Source organism: Peromyscus eremicus, chromosome 3, assembly GCF_949786415.1.
Source record: "Peromyscus eremicus chromosome 3, PerEre_H2_v1, whole genome shotgun sequence".
Taxonomy (NCBI): Eukaryota; Metazoa; Chordata; class Mammalia; order Rodentia; family Cricetidae; genus Peromyscus; species Peromyscus eremicus.
In genome coordinates this window covers 104119086-104133570 of record NC_081418.1, presented here as the reverse complement: position 1 = coordinate 104133570, position 14485 = coordinate 104119086, and the positions used below count along the sequence as shown (strand labels likewise).

The 14485-nt window shown below is 48.2% G+C and overlaps 2 protein-coding genes and 1 long non-coding RNA gene across 4 annotated transcripts in view; 2 read left to right on the top strand and 1 right to left on the bottom strand.

The window, feature by feature from the left end:
• The first annotated feature begins 242 nt into the window (after window positions 1-242).
• Trh (thyrotropin releasing hormone) lies at window positions 243-2021 on the top strand. The gene is made up of 2 exons (XM_059256799.1): window positions 243-442; window positions 962-2021. Exons 1-2 carry the CDS (start codon window positions 244-246, stop codon window positions 1519-1521), a joined length of 759 nt encoding a protein of 252 aa, XP_059112782.1. The 5' UTR covers window position 243; the 3' UTR covers window positions 1522-2021.
• On the bottom strand, window positions 624-4246 carry LOC131906006 (uncharacterized). The gene is made up of 4 exons (XR_009378090.1): window positions 4150-4246; window positions 2933-3068; window positions 1651-1694; window positions 624-1310 (listed from the first exon to the last, which is right to left on the bottom strand). It is a non-coding gene; the product is annotated as an uncharacterized LOC131906006 (long non-coding RNA).
• A 149-nt stretch (window positions 4247-4395) lies between these two features.
• Rbsn (rabenosyn, RAB effector) overlaps window positions 4396-14485 on the top strand; it is a 56407-nt gene continuing 46317 nt past the window's right edge. Inside the window, exon 1 of one of the 2 annotated variants that reach the window (XM_059258231.1) lies at window positions 4396-4522. The gene's annotated coding sequence lies outside the window, so the exon portion shown is untranslated. The other variant, XM_059258232.1, reaches the window with a different exon arrangement.

The window sequence follows — 14485 nt, the reverse complement described above, 5'->3', positions numbered from 1 at the left end:
GGTACATGAGGTGGGTATCAATCCCAAACGCAGCGCTGCCTTCCCCAGCTTTGGATGTCGGGAACAGAGGGGTTTCCACCGCCTCCTGGTTTGGCTACCCTAGTGGACCATGAGAGTTGCGAGAGGCTCAGATGGACCAGATATGTGGCTGGTAATCCTGTTCTTGGAGGGGTGAGGGTGTGACCCCAGAGCACCACGGTGCATTCACTCTTGTTCCCACTGTCCTTGACTCTAGACGCCACGATGCCGGGCCCGTGGCTGCTGCTGGCTCTGGCTTTGATCTTCACCCTAACTGGTATCCGCGAATCCGGCGCCTTGCCGGAGGCAGCCCAGGAGGAGGGCGCAGTGACTCCCGGTCTGGGGAACGTCCTGATGTGGCCAGAACGTCGATCCTTGAGGAAAGACCTCCGGCGGGTGCGAGGGGACCTGGGTGCAGCCTTAGGTAAGTATAGGGGGAGGGGAGCTATGTGAGAGGGTTGGGGGAGCCGCCTTGATGCTCCTTCCAGACTTTAGTTCAGACGGGCTCAATAGCCACTTCCTGAACAGGGTGGAGAGGTGACCAGTCCTTGAGACCACAATAATTCTCAGTGCTAGAAATAATCAGAAGACAGACTTTCAGTAGATACAATTTCATATGGTCCCTATCCATGACAGTTTTAATTACTGTTTACTAAGTACTTGTATGTATCTCCTTGCCTATAAGGGCACGTTGCCATTTTGTATTGAAAATAGGTTCAGAGAACTGGAGTGGCTTATGGTCACCCAGCAGGGAAGCTGGGGCTGGAAGCCAGAGGCAGTGTCTTTGACCATCTGTGGGGGGTTGGGGGGTGGTCTATACAGCTTAGGGAGCAGACCGTGGGAGGGAGGGGCTCCTGGAAGTGCCGGAGTGGGTCACAGCCTGCAGGCAAGCGTCCCTAATGAAGGGACCAGGTTCTCCACACCGGCTTTTTCTTCTCTCCAGACTCCTGGATCTCGAAGCGCCAGCATCCAGGCAAAAGGGAGGAGGAAGAAGAAATTGAAGCTGAAGAGAGGGGGGACTTGGGAGAAGGGGGAGCCTGGAATCCCCACAAACGACAGCACCCCGGCCGCCGTGCCAACCAGGACAAGCATTCATGGGTAGACATGATGGAAGACAGTGACTGGGTGCCACGGTCCAGGTTGCCACATTTCTTTCTGGATTCCTGGTCCTTAGGTATTCCCCAAGTCAAGCGGCAGCACCCCGGCCGGAGATCTTTCCCCTGGTTGGAGTCCGATATCACCAAGAGGCAGCATCCAGGCCGGAGGTTCATAGATCCCAAGTTTCAAACAAGCTGGGAAGAAAAAGAGGGAGAGGGTGTCCCAATGCCTGAGAAACGCCAGCATCCTGGCAAGAGGGCAGTGGGTCACCCTTGTGAGCCCCAGGGGACTTGTGGCCAAACAGGCCTGCTCCAGCTCCTAGGTGACCTGAGCAGGGGCCAGGAGACCCTGGAGAAGCAAAGTCCACAGTTGGAAGCCTGGGACGGGGAGCCTCTGGAGGACTAAGCCCAGAGTCAGGTTTTAAATCTAGGATGACTGAGCCCTGTGTGCCCTACCCCATCTCCTTCACCTTTTCCCCTTAGGTATTAAACCAGAGCCCTCTGTACATAGCATCCACCCAACCCCCTTCCTTACCCACTTCAGGGATCCCAGTCAGGACGTTAAAGCCCTACTTGTCCCTGCAAACAAGAGGGGCTGATCTCATTGTCATTGTCCTTGTCCCCAACAGCCCCACCGTCTCACACCCCCTCAGCACTGATGGTTCTTCCACATCTTCTAAGGGACCTCCTCAGAAAGGGTGGAATTGAAAAGTTTGGGTGTTAAAGTCCGACTTCCATCTTCTGCCCCATGTGACAAGGCTGACCTGGTATAATTTCAGAACCCTCTCCCCCAAGGCTGGGGGCCCTGGGCAGTGTGGGGGATATTCAAACATGCCCTGGGTGAGGGGTGTCACATCTTGTATATACCCCTGCTCTTGTTAATCTCAACAACAATAAAATATATCCAGGTCATCTGTTGCTCCACTCTTTTATTTAGATGGAGGTTTTGCTTTGGGGGGCTTTAGGGGATGGTACTTACCTTGGTTCCTCTTAATTGAGGAAATCGGGACCCTCTTGCCTGTCCCCAGTCTCAGAACACCATGTTACTGTGGCAAAGGGTCTTTGATTGGCCTGGTGTGGTGGCTAGAGCCGATTTAGCTGGCTGCAGTGGAGCCTAGAGTCTACCGGAGTGGGGGAGGGGAGCGCATATTACTGTGACTAAAACTAGGGGACCTCTGGAGTCCTGGGAGGCAGGTTAGGAGGGGACAAATTGAAGTCACCTGACACCTTATCCATGAGCCCTGTCCCAGAACACGGGCTTGGGTCATGCCTCACAGTCCTCCTAGGACTTTACATAATTACTGAGTGAAGAAATTGGCTCTTGTGCAACCTTTAACTGAGGCCAACTTCTCTGTGGGTATATGTGGACATTTCCTTCAGCCTGAGACTGCCGCACACATCTTGCTCAGTAAAGGCTACTGTTAGAGGGCAGCCGCTCCACGTTTGGCAACTACATTTCCCAGCCTCCTTCATGGGTAGGACAGGGTCACGTGGTCATTTCTGACCAATGGGCTGTTACAACGCTTGAGTAGGACGTCCTCCTGAAGTCTTCCTGCCATGGTGGCCGAGGCTGCCCGTGTAGTGGCCAGAGGACGTGGTAGAAGGATTTGAGGGCCTGGTTTCACTTGATGGAAGTTAGACAAATCACCACGGCAGACTTAGGTGTGCAAGAAACAAACTTCATAAGTCACTGAGAGTCACTAAAGAGTGCTACCAGACTTAACCAACCGCGACAAACACAGCCTGCGTTTTCCCACCACACAAAAACTCTTCCCAACTTTTGTTCCCCGTCGAAGCCTCCTAGATCAGGGCCTGACCTGAAGAAGGTATTTGTTGAATATGCATCGCATGGAAGTTACAAGCTTCAAGTCACGTTTAGTTTCCTGACCCGACTTTCCACCAGTGAGAAAACAAGAGAACAGAAGAGCACAGCTTGGCATGGGAAACACGGTTCTGGGAAATGAGAAGGAAGGAGAAACTGGCTAAGCAGAGAAGCCTTCCTGGAAGGGGAGATCACTAAGCCCAAGTCTCAACAGATAAAAAGCTCCCGAGGCAAAAGGGTAGGGCATCAACCTGCGAGGGCTGTGGCGGAGACCATGTGTTCTGGGGGAGTATGTGAGATCGGAAATGTGTGGGAACCTCTCTCCCACTCTCTTCCAGCCCTGAGGGAATAAGCATCAGGTCTTCTGTCCAACCCTTTCAGGTTCAGCCCAGTTCCCACACAGAAGCTTTGAGCCCCTGGGTCTCGAGGATGACTCTGTGAGTGGCTAGTTTTGTCAACTTGACACAAGCTAGAGACATCTGAGAAGAGGGAGCCTCAGTTAAGAAAATGCCTCCAAAGGTGAGGCTCTAGGCAGGCAAGTCTGGAGCACATTTTCTTAATTAGTGATTGGTGGGGAAGGGTCCAGCCCATTGAGAGTGGGGCCACCCCTGGACACTGATGGTCCTGGGTTCTATAAGAAAGCAGGCTGAGCAGATGATAAGGAGCAAGCCAGTAAGCAGCACTCCATGGCCTCTGCATCAGCTCCTGCCTCCAGGTAACTGTTCTGTTTGAGTTTCTGCCTTGACTTCCCACAATGGACTATGACTCAGGATATATAAGTCAAATAAACAAGTTGCCTGTTTTTTTTGTTTTGTTTTGTTTTTTGGCTTTTTTTTTTTTTTTTTGGTTTTTCAAGACAGGGGTTCTCTGTGAAGCAGTTCTGACTGGTCCTGGAACTCACTCTGTAGACCAGGCTGGCCTTGAACTCACAGAGATCCACGTGCCTCTGCCTCTGAGTGCTGGGATTAAAGGTGTGTGCCACCAACCGCCCCGGCACAAGTTGCTTTTGATCAAGGTATTTCATCATAGCAATAGTAACACTAATTAAAACATGCTCATGGGGGATTGCTGCCACAGTCCTGACTGTGTGGTTTGGGAGAAGATTGTATAAGGACTTCAGGACTTTGGGCTAGAAAAGCCATGAGTGTTGAGAGCTCAGTGAGCTGTTCTTTAGCAGTTTAGAAAATAAGGATGTTGAGAGCAGCCAGGCACCTTTAATCCCAGCACTCAGAAGGCAGAGGCAGGTGGATCTCTGTGAGTTTGAGGCCAGCCTGGTCTACAGAGGGAGCTCCAGGACAGCCAAGGCTACACAGAGAAACCCTGTCTCAAAACAAACAAAAAGAATGTTGAGAACAATGCAGATGATGGAGACATGGTTTATGATGTTTCAGAGAGAAGCAAAGAGTCTATTGGGTCATTTGTGTGAAGACTACGTGGTGTCTGGTCAGCTGGGGCTGAAGAATCAGCCATGATTAACAAGAGACCAGAAACACTGAAGTGAAACTCTTGTTTTGCTGGGATAATTATACTGGTCAGCTGGAGCTGAGACGTGAGCAGTGATTAAGAGAAGACCAGCATCACTGAGGTGAAATCTTCTGGGAAATGTTTCCTGAGAGTCAGCTGTGTTCTAGAGGTGGCCTAGGCTGTACTTTGCACTGGCAGCTAGACTTGGCCATGTATAAGAGTCTCACAAGTGGCACTGGATTTGAAGGCCTGTAAGGGTCGTGGAGAGGCTCAGCGCTGTGAGAAGCCAGGAGAGATCATTGGTGAAGGTACAGCCTCAGTAGCATTTGAAGCCCCGGGATTGAAGGGGTCATGAAGAAAAGTCTAGGCTTGGCACCTTGAAGAGAGTCCAAGAGAGGCTACTTGTGAACGTGCAGCCCAGCTGCAATCTAAGACCCAAGCATTTTGAAAATACCAGTACCTTGGGATGGCCACCAAGAATAGCAGCAGCACTGGGGTGTAGCCTGCCTAAGCCTAGAAGACAAGCTGTAAGTGCGCTGTAGAGGGCAGAGCCAGAGAAGTGACCCAAGCCCCTTGGAGGAGCCTGGAAGATCGTGAGTTGATCCCAAATACTGGCCATTGAGGTTTTGGGGTTTTTTTAAATTTTGTTGAGACAGGGTTTCCTTGTGTATTCTTGACTGTCCTGGAACTTGCTCCGTAGACCAGGCTGGCCTTGAACTCAGAGATCTGCCTGCCGCTGCCTCCTGAGTGCAGGGATCAAAGTTGTGCACCACCACCGCCTGGCTGACATTGAGTTATTTACATTGCTGGAGTTGATTTTGCTTTGTTCAGATTGTGACTGTGCCCTGGTTCTTCCCTCTTGAAGAAAGTATTTATTTTTGATTTTACAGGAGCCCATGGTTTTTTAAACTTTTAAAATAGAGATATTAGAGTTTTACAAAGACTTTAGATGTAAAAACCGAGCTGTCCTGATACAGGGTGTGTATGCAGCAGCTTTCTGGTATATAAACCCCAACTTGTATAAAGAGTTAGCTGCTGCTGACAGCCTTCTGGCCAATTTCACGGTATGTGTGATTGATTGATTGATTCTGGTACTAGGCATTGAACTCAGGACCCTTCACATATAAGCACCTTACTTCTAAGCACTCTACTACTGAGCTACACCCCTGCCTAGCACAGGTTTTTTTGTTTTTTTGTTTTGGTGATGGCACACGTTTTTAATCCCAGCACTCAGGAGACAGAGGCAGGCCGGTCTCTGAAAAATCAAAAGGAAAAAAAAGAAAAAAAACAATAAGTCAAGGCTCTGGCTCAATGGGTAAGGAGCCTGATGAACAAGCATGAGGACTTGACTTTGATCTTTATGGAAAGGCTGGGCTCGCCTTAGTGCGTCTTAAGCCTAGTGCTTGGGGTGGGATTGTGAGCTGATAGGGAGATTGCAGGGGACTGGAGGGGCTTGCTGGCTGCCAGCCCAGCTGAAAAACGAGTCAGCTCCAAGTTCAGCTGAGAGACTCTGTCTCAAGGGAATAGGGATGGAGAAGGATAGAGTTGGACAGCTGACATCCCCCTCTGGGCTCTTCAGGTACATATGCCCACACATGTGCACACATGTGCACACACAGATATTTAAAAAATTCTGTGTACTACCCCAGACCTACTGAGTTAAAAAAAACTCTGAGCCAGCCGGGCAGTGGTGGTGCGCACCTTTAATCCCAGCACTCAGGAGGCAGAGCCCTAGCACAGTATTTTAAAAGTCCACTTATATTACAGCATATGTCAGTACTTCCATATATATATATATATATATATATATATATATATATAAAGAGTACTCTCTTGTGGTGATGGGTAGTCCCTCATAAAGTGTATCTACTTTAGGGCTGGGGATGTAGCTCAGTGGCAGAGCACTTGTCCAGCTTGCATGAAGCTGTTTCCAGCACTCCTCAGCACTCACACAAAAGCCATAGTGTGAAGTGGTGCATCCCTGTAGTCCCAGCCTGTGGGAGGGTGACAAAGAGGCTCCCTGAAGGCAGGAATTGGGTGCCAGCCTGGGTGCAAAGGTCCTGTAAAAAGACAAAAACAAATCACCAAACCAAATACATGAAGACTCGTGTGTGTGTGTGTGTGTGTGTGTGTGTGTGTGTGTGTGTCTGTCTGTCTGTCTGTCCACACACCCCTTTCTTTAACCCATTTTAAGTATACATTATTTTGTTTTGTTTTTTGCTTTATTGTTGTGGGTTTTTTTTTTGTTTTTGTTTTTGTTCTTGTTTTGTTTTGTTTTTCTTTATTTTTTTGGTTTTTCGAGATAAGGTTTCTATGTGTTGTTTTGGTGTCTGTCCTGGATTTTACTCTGTAGACCAGGCTGGCCTCTAACTCACAGAGATCTGCCTGGCTCTGCCTCCCAAGTGCTGGGATTAAAGGAGTGCACCACCACTGCCCGGCTTTGTTTTTTTTGTTTTTGTTTTTGTTTTTGTTTTTGTTTTTCAAGACAAGGTTTCTCTGTGTAGCTTTGGAGCCTGTCCTGAAACTCACTTTGTAGACCAAGCTGGCCTCGAACTCACAGAGATTCACTCACCTGCCTCTGCTTCCCGAGTGCTAGAATTAAAGACGTGTGCCACCACATCCAGCTTTATTGTTGTTTTTTAAAGACAGTCTCACTAAGTTGCCCAAGTGGACCTGCGTGTGTTTTTCCTACGTGTATGTCTGTGTACCATGTGCTTACCTGCATCCCACAGAAGTTAGAAGCGGGCATCAGGAACCAAATCTAGGTCCTCTGCAAGAGCAGCAAGTGCTCTTAACTGCTGAACTGTCTTCTCTAGCCTTAGTAACTTTTTGAATGGCTTTTCTAAGTGGAACAGTCACTGACTTGTCAATCATGCAACGTGAATACATTAAGGCCTCTAGACCTCTCCCCTTCTCTCCATTCCCATGGTGGCCCCTGAAGTGTGGCAGTATGGCTCCATCAGCCCCACTGCCAGTGCTACCCACTTCCCCTTGCTGCCCCTAAAAAAAAAAAAAAAAACATGACAAGCACCCTATTCCAAGGACAATAGTCAAATCACTCAGCAGACCTTAGTTGATCAGCACACATGCCCTGACCAATCAGAATGTCTAGATTCTGACTCTTTGCACCTGGAAGGCTCAGCAGTGGGAGAGTTGAGCACTGGCAGGCTGGGTTCCACTTCCTGCATGCTGGTTACCTTGCTCCACTCTAGTCCTAATGATCTGCCTGCTCCTCCTCAGCTGTCACCTCAGCCCGTCACTTTGTCAGAATGTGGCACTGCAGCCCTGAGGCCCTCTCCTTCCTCACAGTTATCACAGTCTATAATTACACCTGCCTGAGACTGGGTGTCCCCAGCACCAGTACTCAGACAAGGATTTGAACACAGTTTACATATATGGACATTGATCCCAGGAAGCAGTGGTCTGGAGTGGGGGACAGATACAGGGAAGGGAAGAATTCGGGCTGCATTGATGAACAGGTTGGCAGTGGGATTCCATCTTTTGGGGGACTCTTAGGAGACATGGACCACATCTTAGAGTTGTCCAGCTTGATAGGCTGAGGAGGTTGGGAATATGTTTCCCAGTTTCCTCCAGTCAGAGGCTGAGGGCTTCTCTCTGGTGATATCCTTCTGGCCACAGCCAGCTGGCCCTGAGAAGCTGCTTCAAGAAGGCCCATAGGTAGTCAGGCACACACACACACACACACACATCCCACCTCAGAGGGTACCAAATGGCCCTCCACTGGGCACACTGGCTTTCTCCTCTGACCTATGGTGCTAAGAAGCTACAGTGATCTGGGTGGGACCTGTGCAAGGCTCTTTCCAGCTTTCCTTTACACCCTCATGTAGTAGTTTAGACCTTGATGGTTTAAAATTCAATTGTGTGTGTGTGTGTGTGTGTGTGTGTGTGTGTGTGTGTGTAGGGGAGGGTGTGCATACCACTGCATGTTTGTAGAGGTCAGAGGACAATTTTCAGGAGCAGGTTCTCTCCTTCCATCATGTGGAGTTCGGGGATCAAACTCAGGTGGTCAGGCTTGGCAGCAAGTGCCTTTACCTGCTGAGCCATCTCACCAGCCCCCTTAGACCTCCAGTGTCCCCGAGACTCTATGTTAAAGGCACGGTCCCCACAGTGGTGCTGTAGAGAGATGGTAGAACCTTTACGAAATTATGCCCAGTCACAGGTCTTAGGTCATTGAGGGCATTGCCCTCCAAGAGGATTCTGGGTCCCAGGGCCGTCCTTCTCTCTCATTACTTCTTGAGCTTTGGGGTGCTCTATACCATGAGGCTGCCTTACCACAAGAGCAAAACCATTGAGGTTGAGGGATCATGGACCAGAACCCCCAAAACTAAGCTGAACAAACTTTTCTTCTTAAAAATGTATTATCTTGGGCGCTTTGTTACTATGAAAGAATGCTGCCTGATACCTCCTTTAGAAAGACAAATATGTGGCTCAGAGTGTCGATGTCACTTATAAAAGGCACAGCCTAAGGCCAGTGCAATGGCTCGCTGAAGAAGCTTGCTATCAAGCCTGATGACCTAAGTTTGATTCCAAGACCCGCATGGTGGAAGGAGGGGACTGACTTCCAAAAGTTGCCCTCTTACCATCATGGGCGCCTTGGCATGAGTGCATGAGCACACACACACACACACACACACACACACACACCCCAAAAAATGCAATTGATTTTAAAAAATCATAAAGGCACAGTCTAATTCTGTAAAACTTCAAGTACCAGAAGCACTTTAAAAATGTTTATTTTTGTATTACCTACATCTTTGCTTTGAGCTTCTGTGAGAAGCCAGCCTCTCCCATCCAGTGAAGCCACCACATCCTCTGATAGGTTCTGTAATTAATTCTTTCTGCAAACCTTGTTTCGATTAATTATTTGCAATCATGGCACCGATTTACTGAGAGACTCAGTTCCTGCTCCGGGCCTCTTGGGTGGCCCGAGAACACGGAGGGCTTCTTACCTGAAGGATGTCAGCAATTAGCGTCCATTTCGATTGCCGGGCATGAGCTGACTGCCCAGGAGAACATCAATTAGCTCACTGGCTAAATCGTGCTCAGAAGCACGGGTTACCAAGGGGACTGTGGTCAGTGCCAGGATTTAAGTGGTGCTTGTCTTCGGGGATCGTCTTTCCTGAATTGCGGCCACGTTCTGGGCCTGGTGATTATCGGCAGGCTGATTAGACCTCGTCCCACATGGAGAGTGACTTCCTAATCACCAGATGCTGACGAGAAGAGTGTCCAGGCACATGCAGGTACGCCCCATGTGACGTGCTGGAGGCTGGCATGGGTCCTACATTGCTGCTTTGAGCCTATGGCCCAGGAGTGGGGGGGCACAGGGCATACCCGTGACTCAGCTGGGCACCCTTGGGAAGAGTTCAAGGGGCTGGGGAGGCCCCAGGGGCACGGAACTCTGGGACCATTCCTGGAAGGTCGCAGATGCTGGCCTGGGAAGAACACTGTTCGCAGTGTCAGGCACTGGGCTCAAATCAGCCATGTGCCGTGTAAACAGAGGGGTGGTCAACCTCTAGCTGCGGGTTCTACTGTCATTCCTTCAGATTACATAATCTACAGGATGGAGGAGGGGTGCTTCAGTGGCAGAGCACTTGCCTAACAAGTATGAGGTTCCGATCCCATCCTTAGAATCACTAAATGAAGGGAAAAAGAAAAATACAAAGGATTATATCAGGGCTGAAGAGACGGCTCAGCGCTTAAAATGCTGCTCTTACAGAGGCCCCAAATAGGGTTCCCAGCTCCCAGGTCAAGCTGCTCACAACTGCCTGTAACTCCAGTTCCAGCGGGGATCTGATACCCTTTTCTGACCTCTAAGTGCACTGCACTCATACACACACACACACACACACACACACACACACACACACACACCTTACATCTATAATTAAAATAAAAAATCTTAAAAGAATGATTATATCACCTAGCGATGACTTTGTAGACATGATGTAGACGTGATGGTATCACAGTGATAAATCTTCCAGTGAGGCATACCTGGAGAGAGTCTCCACACCAATCACGCAGGACTGCAGTTACCACGTCAATGCTTACTGAGCTCTAGGCACTCCACAAAAAACTGAGGCACACTGGGCTGAGATGTAGGTCTGAGCAGTCTCCTCTCCAGGGGAGCAGCAGCTGCAGAGCTCTGGGTCTCCTGCTTTACGTGAACGCAGCAATTCCAGACTTTGCCCCAGGGCCCTTGGGGTTCCTGGATGTCTTCACTTTCCTTGTTTAGTGAGAGCCCAGGTTCCTTTCTATTCAACCAAAGCAAGACAGAAGGCTGGCGAAGCTGAAAGCAATCCCACCTTGTGCAAAGTCAGATATTCTAACAGGCTGTACAAATATAGACTGTGGTGATATATTGTGTACCCTCATAAAATTTGCCTGAAGATCAGAGACCAGAACAAGCCACTAGCTTAAACAGATGCCAGGCAGTGGTGGCACACACCTTTAACCCTAGCACTTGGGAGGCAGAGATCCATCTGGGTCTCTGTGAGTTCAAAGCTAACCTGGACTACATGAGATTGATTCAGTCTAGGAGAGAGACAGAGCCTGGCAGTGGTGGCACACACCTTTAATCCCAATACTTGGGAGTCACACACCTTTAATCCCAGCACTTGGATCTTATGCCTTTGCTACCAATATTTGGGAAGCACAGAAGCCATTAATCCCAACACTAGGAAGGAAGTGATATGGCTGGGTGGAGAAAGGTGTATAAGGTGTGAGGAACTAGAAGCCTTTTCGGCTGGACCCCTTTCGGCTGAGGACTCAGAGACATTCAGTCAGAGGATTCGTGGAGTTGGCGAGGTGAGAAGTGGCTGTAGCTTGTTCCTTTGTGTCTCTGATCTTTCAGCATTTGCCCCAATATCTGGCTCTGGGTTTTATTTATAAGACCTTTAGGAATTTGTGCAATAATAGACCAATGCCACTGTCCTAGGGTTTCTACCGCTATGAAGAGACACCATGACCACAGCAACTCATTTTTTTAAAATTTTTTTTTGTTTTGTTTTGTTTTGTTTTTTGAGACAGGGTTCATCTGTGTAGCTTTGGAGCCTGTCCTGGAACTCACTTTGTAGACCAGGCTGACCCCAAACTCACAGAGATTCGCCTGCCTCTGCCTCCCGAGTACTGGGATTAAAGGCGTGCGCCACCACTGCTCCGCTGACCACAGCAACTCTTATAAAGGAAAACATTTAATTGGGGTGGCTCTATTACAGTTCAGAGGTGTAGTCCATTATCATCGTGGTGTGACATGGCAGGGTGTAGGGACATGGTGCTGGAGAAGTAGCTGAGAGTCCTACATCTTGTAGGCAACAGGAAATGGTCTATCTCTCTGAATGTGGCTTGAGCATATATGAGACCTTGAGGCCCGTCTCCACAGTAACATGCTTACTCTAATAAGACCACACCTACTCCAACAAGGCCACACCTCCTAATAGTGCCACTCCCTTTGGGGGCCATTTTCTTTCAAACCACCGCAGCCAGTCTTGGTATCTTCATAAACATATATACTTTATGTTAATAGGTCAGGATTTATTTATTTTTAAAGTTTATTTGTTTTTATCTGTATGAGTGTTTGCGCATAAATGTATATGCACAACATGTGTGTCTGGTACCCTTGGAGGCCAGAAAAAGGTGTTGGATCCCCTGGAAATGGAGTTATAGGTGGTTGAGAACTGACATCCAGGAGCTCCTGAGCCATCGTTCCAGCCACATGGTCCTGGTTTATCCTTGTTGTAAAAGTTAAAATTCTAAGGGCTAGAGAAATGACTTGGCAGGTGAAGACACGTGCTGCCAAGCTGAGTTCAATCCCCAGGGCACACGTGGTAGAGGAGAGAACCGACTCTTGCCAGTTGTCATCTCACCTCACCGTGCTCACTGTGGCACACACGTGCCTCTGCTGGAACACACGAAAGTTTGAAGTTCTGGTTTGATTCCTAATGCGGGAAAGATCAATAGCTATCTCCCACATAATGAAACAGTCTTGAGGCCAGAAAGACCGAGAGCTGTGACATCCCTGTCTTAAGAACATGTGTTTGACATCCCCGGGGTTAGTCACTGTTCTAAGTATATTACAGTCTGTTCCCTGCCTTATAATGACATTTTAGTCCACAGTGGACTGAATCGATGGTGACAGTGGCCAGCATAGTCTTCAACATCCCATGTGTGCTTTGTCCAGACCAAATCTTTCTCCTGTGCTTGATTTAGGACAAAGGGTTCATCATAGCCCCAACATAAAATTTACATGGCCAATGTCACCAGTAAGAAACCTTGTCAACAGCTGACATGGAAATGGAATTAAAAAAAAAAAGATTAAGTGGGAGAGTCAATGAGATGGCTCAGCTAACAGTGCTTGCTACTAAGCCTGACCCCGAGTTCAGTCCCTGAAATGTTAGGAGAGAACCAGCTCCCACAAATTGTCCTCTGACCTCTACACAGGTGCTGTGGCACATGCCTCCCCAAAATAAATAAATACATGTAATAAAAATTTTAGTGATTAAGAGATTGGGGATGTGGCTCATTGAAAAAAATGCTTGCCCAACATGCATGAAGTTCCCAGCTCCACTCCCAGCACTACAAGATGAAAGGATTGATTAAGAACTGTGTGTGAGGGGCTGGAGAATTGGCTCAGCCGTTAAAAGTACTGGCTGTTCTTCCAGAGGTCCTGGGCCCAAGCTCCAGCACACACATACATGGTGCCTCACAACTGTTTGCAACTCCAGTTCCAGAGGGGTCTGATACTCTCTTCTGACTTCTGTGGCACTCTATTCATGTGGTCCACAACTTGCATGAGGCAAAACACCCAATATTACTATAAAATAAATTTTAAAAATAGGGTGTCTTTTTTTTCCTCTTAAATTTTTATTTAACATATATGGGCATTTTGCCTGTGCACCACATTCATGCAGTCCCCCAGAAACCAGAAGGCACTTGATCCATTGAGACTAGAGTTACACATGTTTGTGAGCTGCCATGTGGGTTCTGGGAACCAGCCCTGCATAATAGGGTGTCTTTTATTTATTCTTTGACAGTTTCAGATATGTGTATAGTGTATCTTGATCAGATTTACGCCCCCTAACAACCCCGTTTACCTCTCTCCAGACAACCCTAACACACCCCTCTCCTATCTTCATGTCCTCTCTTTTTTATTTGTAATTCACTGAATATAATTAGTAATGCCTGCTAGAACATTGGCTGATCTTGTTGGCTTGATGTTTTGTGGGAGGTGTAGCCACTGTGTATTCATGAGTGCAAGGGCTACGTCATGTCCAGAAGACACCATTTCACAGCTCTCCTCCCCAGCCTCAAGCTCTTAACATTCTTTCTTCTCCTATGATGTTCCCTGAGCCTTGGAAGGGGTAGAGGGAGTTGACATAGCTGTTCCATTTAGTAATGAACACACAATATTCACTTAGTCTCATCATTCTGACCGGTTATGAGTCTCTGCAGTAACTGCTAACCACTGCAGGAAGAAGCTTTTCTGCCCAAGGTTGAGGGCAGCACTCATCTATGGGTATAACTATAAACATTTAGAAGTCAGTTTGGCCGCATGTCCAATTAGCAAGAGTATACTTGTACGTTCCTCCCTAGGGCCTATGACTTCCCAAGCCATGGGTTTTGACCAGGTTTACAGTACTAGGCATGAATTTATTCCTGTGCAGCAGACCTCAAGTCCAATGCCAATGTAGTTGGCTACCCCTATAACCTTCACACCATCATTGCGCTAGGGGGCATTTCTTGCCTGGCAGGTTAGCGTTGTAGCATTCAAGGTCCCGCTTTGGATAAGACCACTGATGACTTTTTGCCCTCAGTGGCCTGCATAGATCCTTCTGGCACTATGAAAATTGGGTCACTTCCTTCCAGCTCGATTTCTGTATGTCCTGCAACCAAAGTGTGTCATGTCTGCAGCAACTGGGTCTTCCTTGACACTCTGTTGCACCTACGTTTGCTCTGGCTGGTTTAAACTGTTCAGAACTCCCTGTGCATTACACAGCACCTGCATGTATACATATAGTGAGCTGCAACAAGGGTGTCTGAGGCTTTGACATTATGACACACATTGTGT